The sequence below is a fragment of the Galeopterus variegatus genome, unplaced genomic scaffold (assembly GCF_000696425.1).
Source record: "Galeopterus variegatus unplaced genomic scaffold, G_variegatus-3.0.2 Scaffold6860, whole genome shotgun sequence".
NCBI lineage: Eukaryota > Metazoa > Chordata > Mammalia > Dermoptera > Cynocephalidae > Galeopterus > Galeopterus variegatus.
Window position 1 is genome coordinate 23,683 of NW_007732971.1, and position 24,265 is coordinate 47,947.

A 24,265-nucleotide genomic window follows, 5' to 3' on the forward strand; every position below is an offset into this window, starting at 1 on the left:
TCTCTGTCCTGTTTTGTTGGTCTATGTCCATTTTTATGCCAATACCATACTATTTTAATTACTGTAGCTTTGTAATATTCTTTGAAATCAGGGAGAGTGATATCTCTAGCATTGGTCTTCTTGCTCAGAATTGCTTTGGGGGTCTTTTGTGGTTCCAAATGAATTTTAGGATTTTTTTTTTCTATTTCTATTCAATTGTCACTGGAATTTTGATAGGGATTGCATTGAATCTTATAGATTGCTTTGGGAAGTATGGATGCTTTAACAACATTAATTCATTTAATTCATCAGCACAGGATGTCCTTTCATTTATGTGTGTCTTCTGAAATTTCTTTCTTTAATGTTTTATAGTTTTCAGTGTACAAGTCTTTCACATTCTTGGTATGTTTATCAGTAAGTATTTTGTTCTTTTTGATGCTATTATAGATGGAATTATTTTCTTAATTTCATTTGTGGATGGGTCATTGTCAGTGTACAGAAACACATCAGCTGTTTGTATATTATTTTATATCTTGTTACTTTACATAGCAACAGATAACTAATTCAGGCCCATAAACTGCTGAGTCTTTACAAGAAAACAATGTATTGCTGATTTTGCCATACTAGCTACTACACATAATCATAATGAGGAACTACTATTTTTTTCCACCATTTAGAATACTGGACAAAATAACCATACATTTGTAGGTTTGGCTTTAAATATACGTCAAATCTTAATTCTGAGAGACAGTTCTCTGAAGGTGAGACACCCTTGCAAGTTAAAAAAAAGTTCTCGGTTCTCAAATTCACTCGTGAGTTTTCTTGAATAACAAGAGCTTACTCCATTGGCAGAGAAGTAAGTTTTTAATATTTTTGCAAAGCAGGATTTGCCACTTGCAAAGGCCCAGGGACTGCTCAGTGTGTCCTCTTCTGCTGTTTCCCAGTGGAAGGTTTTTTATTTATCTATTTATTTATTTATTTTTAAAAATTTTATATATTTTTTTACATTCTACAATGTTGTAGAGCAGTTGGGAGGGAGAGGGATAGTGGAAAGGGGAAGGAATTGGGATGGAAGAAGGAGGAAGGAGGAGGGGTGGGATTGAGGCTTGTGGTAGCCCTCACATTCCCACAGGGGAGACCAGGGGGCTTCCAGCAGTGGCTTGGTTATTGCTGGGCTGGGTGCAGATGTCAAGGGAGTGTGGCATAACCCTTGCCCCCCACTTCTCCAGCTCAGGAACCTGGGGCCTTTCTTGCTGAGGCTTGCTGGTTATCAGTGGACTGGTTGCTCGTGCTGGGGGGGCATGGACAAGGTCCTTGGCCCCCTGCTGCCCTGGCTCAGGAGAGCCCAGGTTACCTCCTGCGGTGGCTTGGTGGTCACCACTGGGCTGGTTGCTTGGGCAGTGGGGATTTGTTGGGGGGTGGAAGAGGCCCTTGGACCCCATTACTCTGGCTTGGGAGAACCCAGGGCATTTCCTGCAGCAGCTCAGTGGTTGTCCCTGGGGTGGTTGACTTGGGGTGGTTGCACTTGGGGGGTGTGGCCAAGGCCCTCAGCCCCCATCCTCAGGACTGGTTGCGGGTGTCAGGGGGTATGGCTGAGGCCCCTGGCCTTCCCTGCTTCCTGGCTTGGTAGCCCAGGGGATTTCTGGTCCTTTTAAGTGTTATAGGTGTTCTTTGGTAAAATGAGACTTTTACTAGTTATCAAACTTTGTCTCTGGTTGTGGGTACTTCGTTTTCTCTTACCATTCTCTATTGAATTGTTTGCTGTTCCCACACTTAAACTCTGCACTGGAACTAATTTACTGTCCTTTGCTTACTTCTAAAATGGGGGGACTTCCTGTGGGGACCAGTACTTGAGCTCTGTGTTTCAGCTAAATTGCTGCTTTGCTGCTGATTCCCTAGGGAAGGCTTTTTGTGCAGTTCAGGTTTTAATGGTTGGTTTTATAGGTACTTCCGGATCTGGTGAAATCTGGTGCACCTGGGTTGTGTAGAAACACTGGTCTGGGCCTGAGTCTTTTCATCAAACTGCGCCCCTCGCAATTCTATATTCCTGACCAGTCTCCTCTGAGTGGTCCTACACTGATTGTGGGGCAGATCAGCTGTCCTTACTGTGCCCCAGTGTTCCCCTGGTGGGCCTGTCTCCCCCACTGCCCATGCTGCAAACACTTCCCATGGGATGGGCCATGCGCCGGTCCCTTGCAATGACTCACTGGCCTCTGAGTGGCTCCTTTTTTTTCAGTTGTTGTGACTCCTCTGTCCTATGTGGGTTCACGAGAACCCTGTTGATGGTACTGCTGGCCTAGGGGCCATGAAAGCCCTCTTCTCCCCTGCCACCTCCAAGCAACTTCATCTGGAGGGCACAGCAGATTACTTACTCTTTGGTTTACTGGCTGCAAGACCATGAGCTACTGCATTTGGACTTGATGGAGAACTGCTCGTCACCGGAGATCTTAGAGTTTTAGGTGGATGAAATATTTACTGATGAGACCTTGGGGTGTCACTCCAAATGGAAAACAGAATGTACTGAAATAACCAATTTCAATGTGTATCTACTTCCAGACTTTGTTCAAGAGTCTTTGACTTTGAAGATGAGTCTGAAAGGCACTTAATTTAGTGCAGGGTTTCTCAACCTTGACACAATTGACGTTTTCAGCTGAGTACTTCTTTGTCACAGCAGGGAAGGAGCTGTCCTGGGCACTATAAGACGTTTAGCAACATCCCTGTCCTCTACCATTAGATGCTAGCAGCATCCTTCATTCCCAGTTGTGACAAACAAAAATGTCTTCAGACATTACCAAATGTTCCCTGGTGGGAAGAATTGACCCTGGTTGAGAATCACTATTTTAGTCTTATGGGAGTCTCCCCAGTACAACATCCCTGGAAAATTCTAGCCTGTGCTTGATTGCTTCTGTGACAGGGAACTCACTACTTCAAAAAGTATCCCATTCACGGTTAGACATCTCTGAGAAGCAGCAGGACCTTCCCTAGAGTGGAATGGAGAGTGAATGCTAAAGGATATGAGGTCTCCTTTCGGGGTGATGAAAATGTTTTGGAACTAGATACAGGTGATGTGTACATAACATCGTGAATGTACTCAATGCCACTGAATTGTATACTTTAAAATGGCTAATTTTGTGTTATGTGAATTTCATCTCAACAAACAAAAAAAGCATAGGTTTTGCCATTTATGAATACCTCCCTACATGGCAGGCACTGAGGTAAGTGACATACAGTATTGCCTCAATGAATCTTTTCAGCAACCTGGTGAGAGAGATACTTTTATTTATTTATTATTTATTATTATTATTTTTTTTAAAAAAGGTGACCGATGAGGGGATCTCAACCCTTGACTTCGTGTTGTCAGCACCACGCTCAGCCAGTGAGCTAACCGGCCATCCCTATGTAGGATCTGAACCCGTGGCCTTGGTGTTATCAGCACCGCACTCTCCTGAGTGAGCCACGGGCCGGCCTAGAGACAGATACTTTTATCATTCGTAGTTTTATAGGTGATAAAACAGAGGCTCAGAGAGGTTAAGCATGTTGCTTAAGGTAACACAGCTAGAAAGGGTCAAGCTCAGGTATGCATCTCTCCCCAGCTGATGCTGTACTGCTTCCCATGCCAGTCTTTAATGTTGTAGGAAAATTGAAAAGATAATAAGGAAGTCAACAAAGGTGTAGTGAATGGATGATTACAAAGCAACTTTTCTAGCTCTAAAATGGAAAATTAAATAAGACAATGCATGCAGAAACACTCTGCAAATTCTATCTGTTTATTTTGTTCATGCATGCACTTAAATATTTACCCAATGTCTGCTATGTGCCAGGTACTGGGGACCCAGGGGTAACTAAGGCAGATACTATTCTCTCTGCAGAAGATGTTGGTGCCTCACCTGTAACCGCTCAGCACCATTCCTATGTACACTGGCCTTCCCAACTGCTAGTCCCAGCAACCCCTTGCCTAAGGGCTGTCTCTGGCCATTGAAGCTGGCTTGGCCCATGCAAAGGGCAGGCCAGAAGTACTGAGGAGCTACTCCCTGCCCCCTGGTATTCAATGACTGACTGGAGTTGTTGGATAAACACCCAGCTTCTTAGCTCTCCAGTTGCAATAACTCTGAACTGCATCCCCAGAAGGATGGAGCCTCAGGTGCCCATAGTAGTCATGCATTTAACATCTGTTACTGGCTGCCTCTCTTTCCTGTATGATGCTCTGCTCCTATACTGGAACTTCCTGGGATTGCCTTCCAGATAAACTTCTTACACTTGAGTTCTTGTTCTGGGTCTGCTTCTAGAGCACCCCAAGCCAAGGCAGTTGTAGAAATGCTAGTCAGAACTCACTCCATCCTTGTGGCCTTTGGGATTCTGGCTTTAATCGTTACAATTTTTCCCCTGCACAAGTTGCTTAGCAACTGAGGGAGGAACAGGAACAGGATGTTATGCTTGAGATAAGGGGATTGACACTGGCAACCCTAAAGATAAGCAATAGGAGGCTGTGGAGTGCTTGGGAATCTTGCACTTCCTCAGCCTTTCTCTCTTTGGCTCCACTTTCCTCTCCAAGTCCCTGATAAAGCTCAACTCTCTCCTCTGCCCCAGGATGTGGAGAAAGCACCTGCACAGCACTTGGATGGATTGATACCCTGCCTGATCCCTGTAAGTAACTAACATCAATAATAATAATGATAATAATAATAAACACCCCCTTGTAAACCATATGGAGTTGCCTGCTTTATTTTTTGGTGTCAGGGTACCTTTTAGTTTGGTGGGCATTATACTGTTAGTTCACACTGGGAAAGCAGTACTGTCAGGGACTTTACAGTCACTAGACTGTAACATCCTAATCTCCAGAGCCTGTGAGTGATACCATACATGGCAAAAGAGACTTTGCAAATGTGATTAAGTCAAGGATTTTGAAATGGGGGAGATTATTTTGGATTATACAGATGGACCCAATGTAATCACAGGGCTTCTTATAAGAGGCAGGCAAGAGGGTCAGAGTCAGAAGAAGGAAACTGATGACATAAGCGAAGGGTCAGAGTCAGGGCGAGATTTAAAGATGCTATTGCTGGCTTTGAAGGTGGAGGAAGGGGCCATAAGCCAAGGAATGCAGGCAGCTTCTAGAAGCTAGACAAGGCAAAGAAACGGATTTTCCCCTGGAGCTTCCAGGAGGATCACAACTCTGCTGACAATTTGATTTCAGCCCAGTGAAATCCATTTTGTACTACTGACCTGCAGAATTGTAAGATATACATTTACATTGTTTTAAGCCACTAAGTTCATAGTAGTCTGTTGCAGCAGCCATAGGAAATTCATGCAGAGATGAAAATGGCTGGAGCTCAAAGTATTGGGTGGGAGGAGAGTTGTCTGAGATGGAGGCGGAGCAGGAGGGGAAGCAGAGACTGAGGTCAGAGTGATCACAGCCTTAGGGCCACGGAGGACTGTGTTCTAGGAACAGTGGGAGCTTATGGTGGTGGTGGTGGTGCTGAATCTGCTCTGTAGACTAGCATGCCCACTGTGGCTGAGATGTGTTTGTGCATTACAGGGAGAGAGAGCAGCAGGAGGACCAGCCAGAGGGCTTGTTGGGACCATCCAGGCAAGAGCTGATGGTGGCTTGTGTTGGGCTCATATGCGATTCAGTAACACCAAAATGGCGATTTAGGCAGGCCCTCTCCATGCAGCCACCTAAAGATGGCGCTGAGAGGAAGCAAGGTGGGAGGGGACAGCTGGGTTCCGCATTTTGTTTTTGTTTAATTCCATTAGCAGCCCTGGTTTTCCGGGCTCATGATCAAGGCATGATTGCTTACAAGGAACCCCCATGCATGACCGCGTGATCTTTACCCTGATTGGCTAGGCGGAGGGAACTCCCCTGCTGGCAAACCTTAAATACACTTGCTTAACAAACAATAAACAGAACTGCTTGAAGGAACCCCTGCCGTGTCTGAGTGTCCTTTCTACGGGGCTGGGTTGGCGGGCAGATCACTCACTCCCCCCAGGGAGATCCCCTGGCTGTCTCTAGGGCCAAGGGGTGAAGCATTAGGGCAGCTTGCTCTTGGGTTCAGCATGGGAGAGGTTAGGAAAGGGAGGAAAAACCTGCTGGTGGAACCCAGCAGGCTTGGATTGGATGATGGGGTGGGGCAGAGAATGAAGGGAAACATATGGATTTAAAATTATTAGGAGTAAAATCAACAGGATGTTTGGTGTGTAGAAATGTCTCTTTCTTATGCTTAACAAACACAGTGGCTGGCCTTAGCTGATGCTATCAAATGATGTCGATTGAGTGACTCAGCATGTGAGAGGAATGTGCCCAACATCTAAGAGGAAATGTGCAGGGCCAAATCATGGGTCTCATGAGCCCAAGGCACTTTTACCATGTGGGCCCTTCCTCCATAAAAGAACACATATTAAAACACTTAAAACTGCATTGATACAGCTTTTATGAGGTCCCTAGAGTAGTCAAAGTCATGGAGACAGAAAGTAGAATAGGGTCTGGCCAGTTAGCTCAGTGGGTTAGAGCCCAGGCTTGTAACCCCAGGGTCAAGGGCTTGGATCCCCTTAAGGCCAGCCCCCAATGTCGCCAGAAAAAAAAAAAAAGTAGAATGGTTTATAGGGGCTGAGGGAAAGAAGGAAAGAGAGATTATTGTTTAATGGGTATCGAGTTTCCGTTTTGCATCCAGTGAGGGATGGCGGTTGATGGTGATGGTTACACAACAGTGTGAATGTACTTAGCACTGAGCTGTACACTTAACAATGGTTAAGATGGTAAGTTTTATGTTATGTGTATTTTACCACAATTTAAAAAAAAAATAGGAAAAACCTGCATTGGTATAAAGATCAATATAAACCAGGCTGGATTTTTAATTTTAATCATTTTAATTATAATATTTATAATACGATACAATACTATCCTGTACTATATAATACTGTGCATAGTATAAGTGATATATGATGCTATATAGCATATTTTTATTATTACTATATTCATATTTTTATTCTACAAGAAGAAATTATAATTAAAATATTTTTGTGGGCCTCTCCATTAGTGTCTAAAGTGTTCAGTGCAGAAGTCCCTCTGGGAGGCTGGCAGCAGGGAGATACATTTCAAACACTGGTGTGCGTTGGACTCCCCTGGGAAGCTCAATGGAAATGCAGATTCCTAGGCCCTGCCCCTGAGATTCAGATTCAGTAGGTCTGGAGTGCAGCCCAGGAATCTGCATCATTTGACAAGCACTGTAGGTGTTCTCATGCAGATGGTACCTGGATCATTCTTTGGGAAAAGGGGAGGACTTTGGGGGATAGGGGACATTCTCACACTTTTTAAACTACAGACTTAGCCCCTTACTTTCTGGGTGTCACTTACAAGTCTTGCCACTGCTCCAAGCCTATTCATCTCTAACGTGGGGATGGTGACACCCACCTTCTAATGTCACTGAGAGGCTTGTTGGGTGCCTAGGACTCGTATCTAGGGAAGCATCTGACATCTTAGCTCTGAGGCAATGGGGGAATTGTACAAACATTGTTCAGGAACACTGTGTGAGCCAAGGTGACAAACAGGGGCTGTGTCAGCAAGAATGAGGGGGGCAGACTTCAACCTCTTGGGCTAGGCTTTGCCTGCAGGGGGAGCATTTGCATCTCCATGCAGGGTTTCTGGGCATCAGGATGGGTGAAGATGCAAATAAAAGGACAATCTCCAGCCCCAGGAAGGACCTGAAAGAGGATCAAAAGTCAGCAGGTGGTTTGACCAATAGAGAACACTGGCCAATGGAGGGAGAGGGGGTAGGCGCATTTATTCCCCAACATCCACTCTGCAGTTGGCAGAATTGTCTGCTTCGTCTCCTAAGAGCTTCTTCCCTTTGTGCCTTTCAGACCTGCAGGTGGGAGTAAAGGCTTCCCACAATCACTAGCACCTTGATACTGTGCTGCCCCTTGAGGTTTCTCTACGCTGCCCACACCTTTGCAAATACAGTCAATTCCTATTACTCACAGTAGTTATGTTCTATAAAGTTGCTATGAACACTGAGCAAAAACTGAACTATGGCTCCTGGGGAAATACAGGATTAGGTTCCTGCGAGCCTCTGCTCAGAACATTTTTGGCAACTGATCAATACCTACCCTTGTTTTATATGTTTCTGTTTAAAGACATCTTATTTAATATGTATTGTGGATTTATTGACACTGAGCTCATGGCCAGCAGCACTGTAACTCATGCCTGCATGAAGCTTCTCCAACATTAGTCTTCAGGAACACTAAACAGGAACACGAAACAGCACTTTGGCACTACCACTCAGGCCATTTTGAACAGCAAAATCTCCAGCAAAAAGCACAAAAATGCAAAAAACGTGGCACTAAATAGATTGCAACAGGGGCACTTGTTTACATAAGAGATCTGAAAGAAGAAGACAGAGTCTTACTTTGGTCCCAGGTGGGGAAATGAATGCGGGCCTCAGGCAGCTAAAATTTTTCACTGCTCTGTGTGTCTGTAAACAAATAAATTACAATGAGTAGGTGAATTCACAAATACGGAATCTGTGAATAAGGAGGATCGATTCTTGTCTCTTCATTAAACTTCCTTCAAATTGAGTGTGCCTCCTGTTGGCATCCTGATTGGTACAGGGAGATAGTGCCTGAAGGTGGAAGTCTGAGCCCCAGGGAGTCCCTGTGATCCCCATTCTAAGGGGTTCCTCTTGAGATAAGTTGGCTGTGATGCCCAAAGGTCCTGAGCCAGATATAGCTGGTCTGAGCCCCAGCTCTGTTCCTCCCCGGCTCTGTGACCCTGGGCAGGCAGCTCTCTTTGTTTCTGTGCATTTCCCTGTTCAATGGACAAAATTTATCCCATCTCCGCTCGGTTGTTATAGGAACCAGTAAAAATCCTGGTCCGTGCTTGCAGTATGGAGCAAGGGAGGTTTAAATCCCACTTTTCTTCTTGCTGTCTGTGTAGCCCTGGACAAATGATGCTTTCTGAGCTTCATTTCCTTCTCTGGAAAGTGTTAGTGCTTGTGTCTCTGAGACTGGCTGGCTTTGTCAAAAAAACAAACAAAAAACCCCATCTCTAACGTGGGGATGGTGACACCCACCTTCTAATGTCACTGAGAGGCTTGTTGGGTGCCTAGGACTCGTATCTAGGGAAGCATCTGACATCTTAGCTCTGAGGCAATGGGGGAATTGTACAAACATTGTTCAGGAACACTGTGTGAGCCAAGGTGACAATCCATGAGGGAGGGACACATGTCCTCGCTGTATTCCTGGCACTTAACACAGCCTCTGGCATAGATCAGTTGCTTAGGAAATATTTGTGCCTGTAATGAATGCCCCTTCTCTATGTATGCCACACCCTGGGAGAGCAAATAATAATCACAACTCAGTGTAAGGAGTTCTACGATAGCAGGGTGTCCCAGAGACTCTGGGAATACAGAGGAGGAACTGAGCTATGACTGGATGGCGTATGCCACACCCTGGGAGAGCAAATAATAATCACAACTCAGTGTAAGGAGTTCTATGATAGCAGGGTGTCCCAGAGACTCTGGGAATACAGAGGAGGAACTGAGCTATGACTGGATGGGTGGATGCAGTCAGGGAGGGCTTCCTGTAAGAGGCCACATCAGAGCCACATCCAAAAGGATGATGTTGGCTGCAGTAGATGAACTCCCTGAGGGTAGGGACCACCTCAACCTTGCTCACTGCTGCATTCACAGCTCCTGGCGCAGGACCTGACACTTTGCGGGGTGAAGACAGAATGGAGTTTCTGGGAGTTCTTCTTGAATGCAGGCTCTAGAATCAGAGATGAAAAATCCCAGCTTTGCTACTTACTAACTGCAAGACCTTGCAAAAGCTGTTTAACATCTCTGGGCCTCAGTTTCCTCAACTGTAAAATGGAGATTCTAATAATAACAGCTCAGGGGCATTCAGGATATACTTTATGCAGTTACCACGCTGCAGCCTGACACGTGTTAACTCATCTAACCTTACCACAACCATCCGAAGTGGCTGCTTTTACAGCTTCATTTTACAGGTTGGAGAGGCTGAGGCCAGGGAAGGACAGAAGAGACTTGCTCAAGGCCAAACAGTTTAAAATTGGAAGCCAGGCTCTGAATCCTGTTAACCCAAATCCATCCTGTTAACTTCCAGGATACACTTCCTATTACGTGGTGTAGGGTTAGTAATTGACATACAGTAGGTGCCTAATACATGATAATTGTAATTTTTAGTTGCAGTTCTGCTAGAGGGCACTTGGAGGGAGGACGGGGTGGGGAGGAAGGGAGGACAATCCGGCTGTCTGTCTCCTCTCCCGGGGGCTCAGCCTGCGCCAGGCCGGCGGGCTGGGGCTAGGGGCGCGCCGATCCCTCTGGGGCGCAGCTGGTCTCGCTGCGTGGCGGAGTGCTTGGGTCCCAGTCATTGACCAGGCGCTGCGCCGGCTCGTAGCACACGTGCGGGTGCCGCTGGCGCAGGCGCAGGCGCACCACGGTGTAGTCCACATCGCGTCCAATCTTCTTGCAGTTAAGGCTCCAGGCGAGGTTCTTGCGCGTGGTGAGCAGCTCATTCAAGTTCTTTTCCATGTGCGAGATGTGGCGCTGCAGCTTGTCAGAGCCCTGGAGGAGGGGGCGGGGCCGTGCTGGGGGGACCTGCGAGCCCGAGTGGAGGGCGGGGCGCTATCTGGGATGGGCGGATACATCTGCGCCAGGTGTGCGTGTGGAAGGAGCATAGCGGAAGAGGGGCAGGCCTCGGATGCGGGGGGACACAGACTGGGTGTGCATGTGGAAGGGCTGAGGAGGAGCGGACGTCGGAAGGGGATGGGGGGGGAGGAAGACACCTGATCCAGGTGTGCTTGAAAAAGAACCCGCGGCAGGGAGGACTGAGGGAAGGGATGCACCTGGAGAGTGAGAGGAGGGACAGACCTGAGGTGGGCGAGCGCATTTGGGCAGGGTGTGCATAGAGGAGCCTCCTCAGGGCCGGGCTGCGGGAGGGGCCGTATGATGAAGGGGTGGGGCGGGGCGAACAGGGTTTGAGGGAGTTATTTGAGCCAGTTCTGAGTATTAAAGGGCCCCCAAGTGGGCGGTGGTTGAAGGACAGGCAGATCTGGGTGAGGGGGTGTCTTACCTGGGCCAGGTATGCTTGATGAAGGAGGCTTACCAGGGCGGGGCCGCACCTCAGGGAGGAGGAGGCGCGAAAGGAGGACGGGGTGGGGGGAGTACCTGGGCGAGGCGCGTGGCTTCGGGGAGTTGTGTGCCCACGTGTCTCTGGTACATGCGAACTAGGGGCCTGTCCAGCTTCTCTCGAGTCTCCAGGTGACATTTTGACAGAGGACCCTGGGGGAGTGCGATGTGCATAGCGGTAAGTTCTAGCCCACCCCTGCCCTCACCCCTGCAGTCTCTTTCCCCAAACAGTACCTTGATGAGGCCACGGGTGATGTACATCTCTTGGTTGAATTTCTTGCAACGGTGGACAGTTCCCCTCATTAATCCGCAAGTCATGTTCATTCTTTCCTGGGGGTGGGGGAGCGCAGGTGGATCACGTGGCTCCCGGTCCCCTCTGCTCCGCGGCCCCCCATTCGCCCGCCTGGGTACTCTCACCCTCGCCCGCAGCCGCGCCGACCGCGCCCACCTTCAGCTCCAAGGTCTCGCGCATCTTCTGCGCCAGGGAGGCGCACACGCGGTCGCTTGTCTGCTGTTGTTGCCCCCGGATGTCCACTTCATTCTTTGCCATTTCTACCAAGGTTTCCTTGGACTCGGCCAACAACCGCTTGGCTTCGTCAAGTGCCTCTGCGCACCCTGCGAACGCATGGGACGCGCGTGGGGGCGCCAAGCCCTCCTTTCCCAGACTCTGATTCTTTGCCATTTCTACCAAGGTTTCCTTGGACTCGGCCAACAACCGCTTGGCTTCGTCAAGTGCCTCCGCGCACCCTGCGAACGCATGGGACGCGCGTGGGGGCGCCAAGCCCTCCTTTCCCAGACTCTGGCTTTTCCGCGTCCCTCTCTCTGTTCTCAGGTGGTGGCGGACCCTGGCCGAGGGGGCATTACGGAGGGACTGGAAGTCCAGGGGAGGGCTGTCAGTGGGGATAGTGCGAGCAGCGTCTTGGGTTGGTTTTGTTGGAATCAGAGCCTGTGAATGAGTGAGTGAGGGCTCGCATGGGGGTCAGGAGACGTGCACCGGGCGAAAAGCTGAGCTCAGCTAGAGATGGGTTTTCAGCCCTCCCATGTGGCCTAGGACCATTCCCCAAGGAAGTGAGCGAGGGGCGTGCGCCAATGTTCCAGGCGGTCTGGGGGGCCACCGATGGCACTCACTACAGCGGACTCCTTCCTGTGGGGCCTACCTGGGGTGTAGGTGCCCACCGGGTCTGGAGGAGGCGTTTTCAGGCCCTGAGTGCGCGGGGTGGGGGCGCGGGAGAGGTTCACCCACGAGTGGCGGCCGGCCTGCTTCAGAACCTTGTCCAGGGGCTGGTTCATGAGGTCGACGGCCTGGAGCCTCTCCTTATAGCAGAAGACCAGAGTGTCGTGGCAGGAGGCCAGGGCCTGGGGATAGGAAAGGAGGCAGCAGAGTGGGAGGGAGGTGGCTGAAGGTGATGTCTTGGCTGGCGGCTCGAAGATTAAAGGCTACAAGGTATTTCTGTCTCCAAACTGACCCTCTCCAATTTTTTTTTTTTGATCCTAATAAAGGCTTTTACTTATGGAAATACTTTTTGATTCAACTCATTTTCCCAATGTTCCAGAGAAATATTTTCTTTCATGAAATCTCTTTTAGGAATGACATGTCTATGACTCATGAAAAAAAAAATTTTCTCTTTGGCTCACATTACAGCACTCTTCAAGGTCCACTTTATTTTTTTATGTAAATTGTTATCTTTATGGACAGATAACAATTGTATATGTGGATAGGGTACAATGTGATGTTTTGATGTATGTATACATAGTGGAATGATTACATCAAGGTAATTAACATACCCATCACCTCACATACTTACCAGTTTTGTCTGTAGTTAGAACATTAATTTTGTATATATTTTTAATTTTTATTTATTTTTTAATATATATATTTTTAATTTATCGATATACAATGTAGTTGATTTTCCTGTCCCTTTACCAATTCCTCCTTTGCCCCCTCCTTCTCCCCCTCCCCCCATCAACATCATATCTGTTCACTTGTCTTAACAAGTTCAAGGAATTGTTGTGATTGTTGTCTTCCCCCCCAATTGTTCATGTATTTATTTATTTATGTATATTATTTATTTTTCTTAGCTCCCATATATAAGTGAGAACATGTGGTATTTCTCTTTCTGTGCCTGGCTTATTTCACTTAATACAATTTTCTCTAAGTCCATCCATGGTGCTGTGAATGGTAGTATTTCATTCTTTTTTACAGCAGAGTAGGGTTCTGTTGTGTATATATACCACACTTTCCACTTTGTTTCCAGCTTTATTGATGTATAATTGACAAATAAAAATTGCATATATTTTAGATGTACAACTTGATGTTTTGACATACAAATACATTGTGAAATAATCACCACAATCAAGCTAATGAACATATCCATCACTTCACCCAGTTATTTTCTAAAAAAGGATTTTTAAAAGTGGACCAAAAAAAAAAAAAATCCATACAAATGTCTCTAAGGCTATTTGTTTGGAATTAGGCAGACTCATTTTTACCTGGCTATTGTGCACAATGCCATAAATAGAATACACACTTGTGAATAACACAAGGATCTTAAGATATTATTTCCCCATATTATCTGACATTCAAGAGACCACCCATTATCCGAGGGACATGAGTGCAGAATTGCCTGAGCCTTGATTCTTATTTCCACTTTCCCATGACTCAATGCACCCTCCCTTCTCTAAAAGCCAGGTTTGGAGAAATACCTGTACCACCAACTCATCCATGTGTTTATCTGTAGTGGCTACTGAGAAAATTGTACTGTGGATTATTATAAATGTGTGATGTGCTTGCATGTAGGTTGGTTATGAGAAACTGGTTTCCATCTTCAATTTCTTCTTGACCCTTTCCAGTTCTCATTGCAGTTCTTGGAAAGAAGCAATTTCTAAATCAAAGCTCAATATCACCCAACTCCTCACCTTCTGTCCAGAAACTTTCAGTGACTCTTTGGGGTGGGGTGGTAGGAGCAGAAGGTTTAGCAGGAGCCTCTCTGTCCTGGGTGTCAGTGGCTTGGGTTCTGTGCCTTGCTCTGCTCTGGCACCCTGAGAAAGTCCTCTGTCTCATCAATTTCCCAGTCTGTAAAATGGAGAGGCAGCACTGGCTATATCTACGCCGTGATCTTCCTACGCCATCTCCTTTCTCCTCAAGTGAAGCTTATCTCACCCCTAGCTCTAGCCTGGGGTCTCCCTGCCTTTTCTCTAATCAGTATCAGGAGCCCTCTGCGGTTCTCCGAGTTCCTTCCTGTGGACTCTATTTCACCTGGACTCCTCCTACCCACATCCAAATCTTACTTTCTCTACTGTAAAATTAAGCATATTGTATTCCTTTGATATTTGCAACTATTCAGAAGTTGTATAAAAACAGATGTCTTTTTGCATATGTACACACCCTTATAAACACCCCCCTACATCATGGAAATATAGAATATTTCCATCATCCCATAAATTTCCCTGGTGCCCCTTTGCTCTCTCCCCCAACCAAACTGACTTGGAGATTAGTTTTGCCTGTTCTTTAAGAGGTCAGTAAACTACAGCCTATGGACTGGTGGGCTGTTTTTGTAAGTCAATTTTATTGGAACACAGCCATTCCCATTCATGTGCATATGGTCTCTAGCTGTTGTCATGCCAACCGGGTGAGTTGAGTCATTGTGACAGAGACTGTACAGCATGCAAGGCTGAAAGTATTAACTATCAGGCCCTTTAGGAAAAAGCTTGCTGAATCTAGAACTTCATATAAATGGAATCATACAGTGTGTACTCCTTATGTCCAGCTTCTTTCTTTGAATATATCATCTTTGGGATTCAGTCATTTGTTTAATAGAATGGGTTTAAAAAGTTTTTTGTCCATTTATTTGTTTATTTATTTATTTAGAATATTCATGAGATACAAAGCTGGTTGTCCCCCCTCCTGCCCATGATGTGGGGGCCAGAATCATATTGGGGACATACCCATTACCAGAAATTGCTTTTGTAACATTTGTCCCCTTCCAATTATCCCCCAACCTCCCGCCCACTCCCCCACTCCCCTCAACTTCAATTTGTAGCCCTAGGACTGTTCCCTCCCTCTGTTGGATCATGGGACTATGGTGGTCTTTCTTTCCTGCCTTCCTTTCTCTCTTAGCTCCCACAAATGAGTGAGCACATGAGGTATTTATCCCTCTGTGCTTTTCTTGTTTCACTTAACATAAGTTTCTCCAGGTTCATCCATGTTGTTGCAAATGGGACTTTTTCATTCTTTTTTATGGCAGAGTAGTATTCCATAGTGTATATATGCCACAGTTTCCTTATCCACTCATCTATTAATGGACATTTAGGTTGGTTCCATATCTTGGCTATTGTAAACAGAGCTGTAACAAACATGGGAGTGCATGTATCCCTTGGACATGATGATTTCCATTCCTCTGGATACATACCCAGAAGAGGGATTGCTGGATTGTATGGAAGATCTATCTGTAGTTGTTTGAGAAACCCCCAAATTGTTTTCTAAAGTGGTTGTACTAATTTACAGTCCTACCAACAGTGCAGTAGTGTTCCCTTCTCTCCACACCCTCGCCAGAATTTGTTATTCGCCGTCTTTTTGGTCATAGCCAGTCTAACTGGAGTGGTGTGGAATCTCAAAGTGGTTTTAATTTGCATTTCCCTGATGACTAGAAATGTTGAGCATTTTTTCATGTATCTGTTGACCATTTGTACGTCTTCCTTTGAAAAATGTCTGTTCAGCTTTTTTGCCCATTTTTTAATTGGGTCACTTTTTACTGTATAATTTCTTGAGTTCTATGTGTATTCTGGATATTAGTCCCTTGTTGGATGCATAGTTGGCAAAAAACTTCTTCCACTCTGTAGGTTGTCTTTTCACTTTGTTGATTGTTTCTTTTGCTGTGCAGAAACTTTTCAGTTTGAGATAGTCCCATTTGTTTATTTTTTCTTTTGCTGCTTGTGCTTTTAGGCCCATGTTCATAAAGCCTGTGCCTTGACCTAACTGCTGAAGTGTTTAACCTATATTTTACCTTAGTAATTTTACAGCTTCGGGTCTTATACCTAGGTCTTTAATCCATTTTGAGTTGATTTTAGTGTATGGTGAGAGATGCATATCAAGTTTCATCCTTCTGCATATGGATATCCAGTTTTCCCAGCTCCACTTGTTGAAGAGGCAATCTTTTCCCCAATATAGATTTTTGTTGCCTTTGTCTAATAGCAGATGGGTATAAGCCTGAGGAGTGATTTCTGGGTTCTCTATTCTACTCCACTGATCTGAATGTCTATTTTTATACCAGTACCGTGCTGTTTTGGTTACAACGGCTTTGTAGTATAATTTGAAGTCAGGTAGTGTTATGTGTCTGGCTTTTTTTTTTTTTTCCTCAGGATTGCTTTGGCTATTCGAGGTCTTTTGATTTTCCATATGAAAGCTAAGATTGTTTTTTACATTTCTGTGAAGAATGTCATTGGTATTTTGATGGGGATTGCACTGAATCTGTAGATCGGTTTGGGTAGTATAGATATCTTCACAATGTTAATTCTTTCAATCCAAGAGCATCGAATATCTTTCCATCTTTTTGTGTCTTCTTTAATTCTTTTCAGAAGTGGTTTGTAATTCTCATTGTAGAGGTCTTTCACCTCCTTGGTTAAATTGATCCCTATATATCATATTTTTTTGGTGACAATTGTAAATGGGCTTGCTTACTTTATTTCTCTTTCTGTTAACTCATTATTTGAGTATATAAATGCTACTGATTTCTGGGCATTTATTTTGTATCCTGTAACATTAATGAAGTCATTAACCAGCTCTAGGAGTTTTTTGATAGAGTCTTTAGGTTTTTCTATATATAGTGTCATGTCATCTGCAAATAGGGAAAGTTTGACTTCATCTTTTCCATTCTGGATTTCCTTTATTTCTTTCTCTTGCCTGATTTCTCTAGCTAGTACTTCCAGCACTATGTTGAATAGAAGTGATGAGAGTTGACATCCTTGTCTTGTTCCTGTCCTTAAGGGGAAGGCCTTCAATTTTCCCCATTCAGAGTAATACCAGTGGTGGGCTTGTCATAAATGGCTTTTATTGTGTTAAGATATCTTCCTTCCATACCTAATTTGTTGAGAGTCTTTATCATGAAGGAATGTTGAATTTTGTCAAATGCTTTTTCAGCATCTATTGAGATAATCATATGGTCTTTGTCCTTGAGCTTGTTGATGTGATGTATCACATTTATTGACTTTCGTATGTTGAACCATCCTTGCATTCCTGGGATGAATCCCACTTGATCATAATGTATAAATTTTTTAATATGTTGCTGTATTTTAATTGTTAATATTTGGAGGATTTTAGCATCTAATTTCATCAAGGACATTGGCTTGTAATTTTCTTTTTTGTGTGTGTCTTTATCTGGTTTTGGTATCAGATTTATGTTAGGCTCATAGAATGAGTTTGGGAGAGTAGAGTCTGTTTCAATTGTTTGGAACAGTTTCATGAGAATTGGTATTAACTCCTCTTTAAAAGTTTGATAGAATTCAGCTGTAAAGCCATCCAGACCCGGGCTTTTTCTTGTTGGAAGATTGCCAATTACTGCTTCAATCTCCTTGCTTGTTATTGGTCTGTTCAGGTTTTCTATCTCTTCTTGGTTCAGTCTTGGTAATTTATATGTGTCTTCGTATAACTTCGTATAATGTATGCTATACGAAGTTATTACGTAAGTCTCTTCTGAGCCATGACTTTTCATTTCTGATTTTTGTTATTTGGGTCTTCTCTATACTTTGTTAATCTAGCTAATGGTGTGTATATTCTGTTTATCTTCTAAAAAAACCAACTTTTAGTTTTGTTAATCTTTTCTATCATTTTTTTTGGGTTTCTATTTCATTTAGTTCTGCTCTGATCTTAATTATTTCTTTCCATCTACTGCCTTTAGGTTTGGATTGCTGTTGTTTTTTAAGTTCTTTGAGGCATAGCATTAGGTCATTTATTTGGAGTCTTTCCATTTTTTTGATACAAACATTTACTGCAATAAATTTCCCTCTTAGTACTGCTTTTGCAGTATCCCAGAAGTTTTGGTATGATGTATCTTTATTTTCATTTGTTTCTAGAAATTTTTTGATTTCCTGTTTAATTTCTTCTTGGACCCATACGTCATTCAGGAGCCTATTATTTATTTTCCATGTGTTTGTATACCTTCCAGTGATTTGGTTATTGTTTATCTCCAGTTTTAATCCATTGTGGTCTGAAAAGATTGTTGGAATGATTTCGATTTTAAAAAATTTCCTGTGACTAGATTTGTGGCCTACTATGTGGTCTATTCTGGAGAATGTACCATGAGCTGATGAGAAGAAAGTGTATTCTTTACCTGTTGGGTGAAATGTTCTGTATGTATCTGCCAAGTCCAGGTGGTCTAGGGTGTAGATTAAATCTTGTGTCTCTTTGTTGACTTGCTGCCTGAAAGTCCTGTCCCATACTGAGAGAGGGGTGTTCAGATCACCCACTATTAATGTGTTAGGACCTATCTCCTTCTTTAAGTCTAAGAGTGTTTGCTTGATATATCTGTGTGCTCTGGTATTGGGTGCATACATGTTTATGACTGTTATGTCTTCTAGCTGGAAAGTTCCCTTTATCATTATATAATGGACTTCTTTGTCTTTTTTAATGTTTTTTGGTTTAAAGTCCATTTTGTCTGATATAAGAATAGCTACTCCTGCTCATTTTTGGTTTCCATTTGCATGGTATATCTTTTTCCGTTCCTTCACTTTTAGTCTATGAGTGTCTTTACAGGTGAGGTGGGTCTCTTGAAGACAGCATATACTCCAGTCTATGTTTTTAATCTAGTCAGTTAGTCTGTGTCTTTTGAATGGGGAGTTTAGTGCATTTACATTTAGAGTAGTTATTGAGAAGTGTTGTTTCATTCCTGTCATTTAATTGCTGCTTGTTTAGGTGGTTTAAATATCTTTTTTTTTTCCTTTTTGTCTTTTTTCGTGACTGGTAACGGGATCGCAACCCTTGGTGTCGTGCCTGCACTGCGCTCAACCAGTGAGCGGACTGGTCTCTATATGGGATCCGAACCCTCGGTGGGAGTGCTGCTGTGCTCCCAAGCACCGCACTCTACCGAGTGCGCCACCGGGCTGGCCCTTAAATATCTTTTGATCATTATTTCCCCTTTTATTTCTCTTCTGCAATCTGAGTTGGGGATTTAAGGTGGAATGGTTTAGCTTCTTTCTCTTTCTTGCTGGCATTTTTGTTTTAACTTTGGGTTTTGCTCTTTCTTGTGTATTTGTGATGATGGTCACCATTATTTAGAATCCAGATGAATGACTCCCTTGAGAATTTCTTGCAGGGCTGGTCATGTGGTGGTGAACTCCCACAACTTTTGTTTGTCTGGGAAATACACTATTTCTCCCTCATTTCTGAAGGAGAGCCTTGCTGAGTAAAGAATTCTTGGCTGGCAGTTTTTTTCTTTTAGTATTTTGAATATATCATTCCACTTTCTTCTGGCCTGTAGGGTTTTGGTTGAGAAGTCTGCTGTTAGTTTCATGGGGGCTCCCCTATAAGTGACCTGATGCTTTTCTCTTGCTGCTTGTAGAATTCTCTCTTTGCCTTTGTGCTTTGTGAATTTAACTATAATATGTCTTGGGGAGGATCTTTTTGGATTGAATCTATTGGGGGACCTTTGAGATTCCTGAATCTGATGGTCTGTATCTCGCCCTACACCTGGGAAGTTTTCTGTTAGTCTTTCCTTGAGAAGGTTTTTGATACCTTTTCCCATCTCCTGCCCTTCAGGAATACCCACAATTCAGATGTTTGAGTGCTTGAGATTGTCTGCTCTCTCTCTCAGGTTTTTCTCATTATTTTTAATTCTTTTTTCCTTTTTCTTGTCTGCCTGAGTGTTTTGAAAAGACCCTCTTCAAGCTCTGAAATTCTTTCTTCTGCTTGCTCTACCCTGCTGCTCAAGCTCTCAGTCATGTTTGTTATTTCGTTGGGTGAGTCTTTCATTTCTAGAAGTTCTGCTACACTCTTTTTTATGGTATTATTCTTTTAGTAGATTTCCTCCTTCATATTCTGGATGTTTTTTCTTTTTTTATTTTGTTCTCTAATTGAGTCTCCCTTTATTTCTTCTAGTTTTCATAAGATCATTACTCAAAATTCTTTTTCAGACATTTCAAGGATTCCCTGTTCCATGGAATCTGACTTTGGGGCATTACCATATCCTTCAGTGGTGTCATTTCTTCTTTATTGTTTGTACTTCTAGTATCTTCACTGATGCTTGGTCATTTGGTAGGGGGTTTGATTCTTCTAGTACACTGAGGTTGGCTGTGGAGTGGCCTTGGTTGCTACTGTGGGGGGTGAACTGTCTTACTTGACAGTAGGTGTGGTGGTGATGTTAAACCAACCTGGTTCCCATTCTAGACTCTGTGGTTGTAGAATGAGCCCCTAATGCGTGGTGTTCTGCTGGGTCAAACTCGATGAGTCGAATCTTTAGGCTGGTGCTCCCCCTAGGTCTGAGGTGGGATGAGGAGCCCGTGGTGCCATGCAGTTCCACTGGCTGGCTGGCGCCAGTGGGCCCACCTGCAGAGTGCCTGTTCAGGGCAGTGGGGTGGGGCCTGGATGTACCCTCCTGCCTGTGTCCAAGGTGTAGGCTGGCTGGCGCCGGCTGGCTCACCTGCACGGTGCCAGTACGGGACAGTCTCTTTCGTCCATTAATTCAAATATCCTCCAAGCCCCTACTGAATGCTGGGCAATGTGTCAGGTGGTGGTGCTTTGGTGGTCAGCACAACAGACCCAGTTCCTGCCCAAAGGAAGACAGTCAGCACTTGCAGACAAGAATGGCTAGTGAGCGAATCAGAGAAATGGGAAGGGAACATGAGGGAGGGTCTCAAAAGGGAGAAAGAGAAATAGGAAGGCGGGAAAAGACATATATAGATAGGAACAGAGACCCGCTGGGTCATGCTGGAATGTGAAAGTAGATGAAATTACAGGACTGACTGAGGAAAAATGAGAGATTCCTTTAGTGACTTCCATGCATTGTGGTCACTGAAGAGTGAGGAAAGTAACAGGGAGTTGGAGAGGTTTCAAGGAAGACAAGGTATGAAATACCTTTCACTGCGAGACAGCTAGCCTTCTAGAGACAGATGGTGAGATCCCCTGAAAGTTCTCAGTGCTAACTTGAGGTCTGAGTTTATGATTTTAAGTTGATACCAGTCTACTTGGTGGTGAGCATTTTTATCTAGCAATATTTACCCCAGGTGTCTCCAGTGGCTGGTCTCTGTTTCTGTCTATATTTATCTTTTCCCACCTTCCTATTTCTTTTTCTCTCTTTTGAGACCTTCCCTCCTGGATCCACACAATGGGCTTTCTGCCTTGTCTGTTTCAGATTTCCTGGGAGAATTTTTCAGGAATCACCAGATTTAAAGGAATATGACAGTGGTCAGGGGATGCTCTTAATTGGAGTTCAGCACCACAGACAGCATTGCACCAGCCCCTTAAGTCTCCTACCTCATTCCCACCCTCCACTCCCACCCAGCCTGTCCCTTCTTTGAAAGCCTCTAGAATGTGCACTCCGTGAGGGCAAGGTCATCTCTGCCCTGTTTACTATGCTACGTCAAGTACGGTGCCTACGACAGCAGAGTACCAGATTTATATTTGTCAGGTTGATGAGTCAAAAGTGCACACAGTTTACCAGCTAATCCCAACCAGTCCCAAAGGTTCCCTGAGATCTGGCTGCTCTTTCACCTCCATCAGTGCCTTCATAAGGAAATTCTTCTCGCAAAAACAAAAGATGCAGTGAGAGATCATGTCTGGCTGAAGCCGACAGATATGAAGCATGTGTTCTCATCATATACCCAAATCAACTCAAAATAGATTACAGAATTAAATATACATCCTGAAACAATAAAACTCCTCAAAGAAAATAGGAGAAACACTCCGGGAAGTAGGAATGGGTACAGACTTCATGAGTACGACCCCAAGAGCACAGGTAACCGAAGGAAAAATAAACAAATGGGATTATATCAAACTAAAAAGCTTCTGCACAGCAAAAGAAACAATTAACAGAGAGAAAAGACAAGCAACAGAGTGGGAGAAAATATTTGCAAAATATACATCTGACAAAGGATTAATATCCAGAATATACAAGGAACTCAAACAACTTAACAGTAAAAAATACAAGTTACCCAATTAAGAAATAGGCAAAGGAGCTGAATACACATTTCTCAAAGGAAGATATATGAATGGCCAACAGACACATGAAAAAAAGCTCACCATCATTCAGCATTTGGGAAATGCAAATCAAAACCACACTGAGATACCATCCCACCCCAGTTAGGATGGCTAATATCCAAAAGACTGAGAATGATAAATGCTGACGAGGTTGTGGAGAAAAAGGAACTCTCATATGCTGTTGGTGGGACTGCAAAATGGTGCAGCCTCTACAGAAAATGGTATGGAGGTTCCTCAAACATATGTTCCTCAAACATATGATAGATCTACCATATGACCCAGCTATCCCACTGCTGGGAATATACCCGGAGGAACAGAAATCATCATGTCAAAGGTATACCTGTTCCCCAATATTCATTTCAGATCTCTTTACAATAGCTAAGAGTTGGAACCAGCCCAAATGTCCATCATCGGATAAGTGGATAAGGAAAATGTGGTTTATCTACATGATGGAATACTACTCTGCTATAAAAAAAATTGAAATACTGCTATTCACAGCAACATGGATGGACTTACAGAACATTATATTAAGTGAAATAAGCCAGGCACAGAAAGAGAAATACCACATGTCCTCACTTATTTGTGGTAGCTGAAAATAAATAAATATACAAACAAATGAAGGGTGGGCGGCGGGGAAGACACAGCAATTACAATTCCTTGAACTTATTAAGACAAGTGAACAGATATGATGTTGATGGGGGAGGGGGGACAGGGAGGAAGGAAAGGAGGAATTGGTAAGGGGACACAAAAATCAACTACATTGTATATTGAAAAAGTAAAAAAAAAAAAAAAAAAAGGGAAGCATGTTTTAGTTAGTTAGAGTGTAAAGGACTAGAGTCAAAATGTCCGAGCTGAAGCCGGAGCCCCGCCACTGGCTGGCTCTGTGCTTTGGGTGCAGCCGTCTCTCTGAATCTCAATTTCCCCATCTCCAATGAGGGGATAACAGTTTCCATTTCTCAGGAGAGTTTCTAGGAGGTGATTCAATGACTGCACAGGGTTTAGCACAGCTTCATCTATCAGGGTCTCACTTTTCCATTTCAGGAAGTAGAAATGTCACGCATGTCAGGTCAGCATGGGCTGAGGGATTTGCTGTTGTTAGAGTCCCCAAGGCCAGACCAGTTTGTCACTGAGGTGACCAGGGATCCCCCTCCAGTCCCTGTAACTTGGCCCCATGCTCCTAACCTTCAGTAGGATTTCTGATTTTTCCATATCTTTTTCCATTCTCCTCTTCATTTTCTTGAGCTCCTCTTTCTCCCACATGAGCGCACTGTCAGCTTTGTCGGGGACCTATAAAACAAGGGGAACATTTCTCACACTCGCAGGAAAGGGCTGGAGGGAAATTTCACCTTCCAGGGTAGCAGAGGGTTTGCCAACCTTGGTTTTGAGGATGAAGTGGGGGGTACTCCTCACCCTGTGGGGGGTCTCACTCTCTGAGAAGGCTTGATCCTTTCAGGGGGTCACACTTGGGGGGCTTACCCTCTGGAATTTGGGGCTGGAGGACTCTCCCTTTTACACATTCCACCGAGTCTGATGCAAGGGTCCCACTCTGTCTTCCTGGCTGGGGAATTGGGATGGTTTCCCCCTCTGGGGCAAGAGAGGTGCAGATTTTATCTCCTTGGACAGGTCTCACCCTCTGGGACTTGGGGGCTTAAGCACCTCATCCTGGGGCTGTCCCCATCTTCTCGTGCTCTTATTCACTAGAGGTGGAGTCTAGAAGATTTTTTCCCCAGGCTAGCCACCCGGGAGTGGAGGCCTCAGTCTTCGCGACTAGGCTTGGGGGCGGGGGTCCCACCTTCTCAGACTTGGGCCGATAGCCCCGCAGCTTGACGCTCTGCTGGTTGATAAGCAGGCCCTTGCGCACCGCGCTGAGCCCGCGGTCTGTCGCCTCGCGCTGGCGCAGCAGCTGTCGCAGCTGCCCGTCAATCTGGCGCTGCGCGCGGCACAGGCGGGCGGCGGCGAGGCA

The 24,265-nt window shown here is 44.7% G+C and overlaps 2 protein-coding genes across 2 annotated transcripts in view; one reads left to right on the forward strand and one right to left on the reverse strand.

The window, feature by feature from the left end:
- Nucleotides 1-10,289: 10,289 nt before the first annotated feature.
- Nucleotides 10,290-24,265, reverse strand: part of CCDC105 (coiled-coil domain containing 105) — a 14,959-nt gene continuing 983 nt past the window's right edge. The window contains exons 2-8 of the mRNA XM_008591355.1: nucleotides 24,095-24,264; nucleotides 23,485-23,589; nucleotides 12,275-12,473; nucleotides 11,566-11,732; nucleotides 11,352-11,447; nucleotides 11,157-11,270; nucleotides 10,290-10,553 (exon numbers count right to left, since the gene is read on the reverse strand). Coding sequence (XP_008589577.1) covers nucleotides 10,290-10,553; nucleotides 11,157-11,270; nucleotides 11,352-11,447; nucleotides 11,566-11,732; nucleotides 12,275-12,473; nucleotides 23,485-23,589; nucleotides 24,095-24,264 — 1,115 coding nt within the window. The remainder of the gene's footprint in view (nucleotides 10,554-11,156; nucleotides 11,271-11,351; nucleotides 11,448-11,565; nucleotides 11,733-12,274; nucleotides 12,474-23,484; nucleotides 23,590-24,094; nucleotide 24,265) is intronic.
- Nucleotides 10,429-24,265, forward strand: part of SLC1A6 (solute carrier family 1 (high affinity aspartate/glutamate transporter), member 6) — a 57,934-nt gene continuing 44,097 nt past the window's right edge. The window contains exon 1 of the mRNA XM_008591353.1: nucleotides 10,429-10,491. The gene's annotated coding sequence lies outside the window, so the exon portion shown is untranslated. The remainder of the gene's footprint in view (nucleotides 10,492-24,265) is intronic.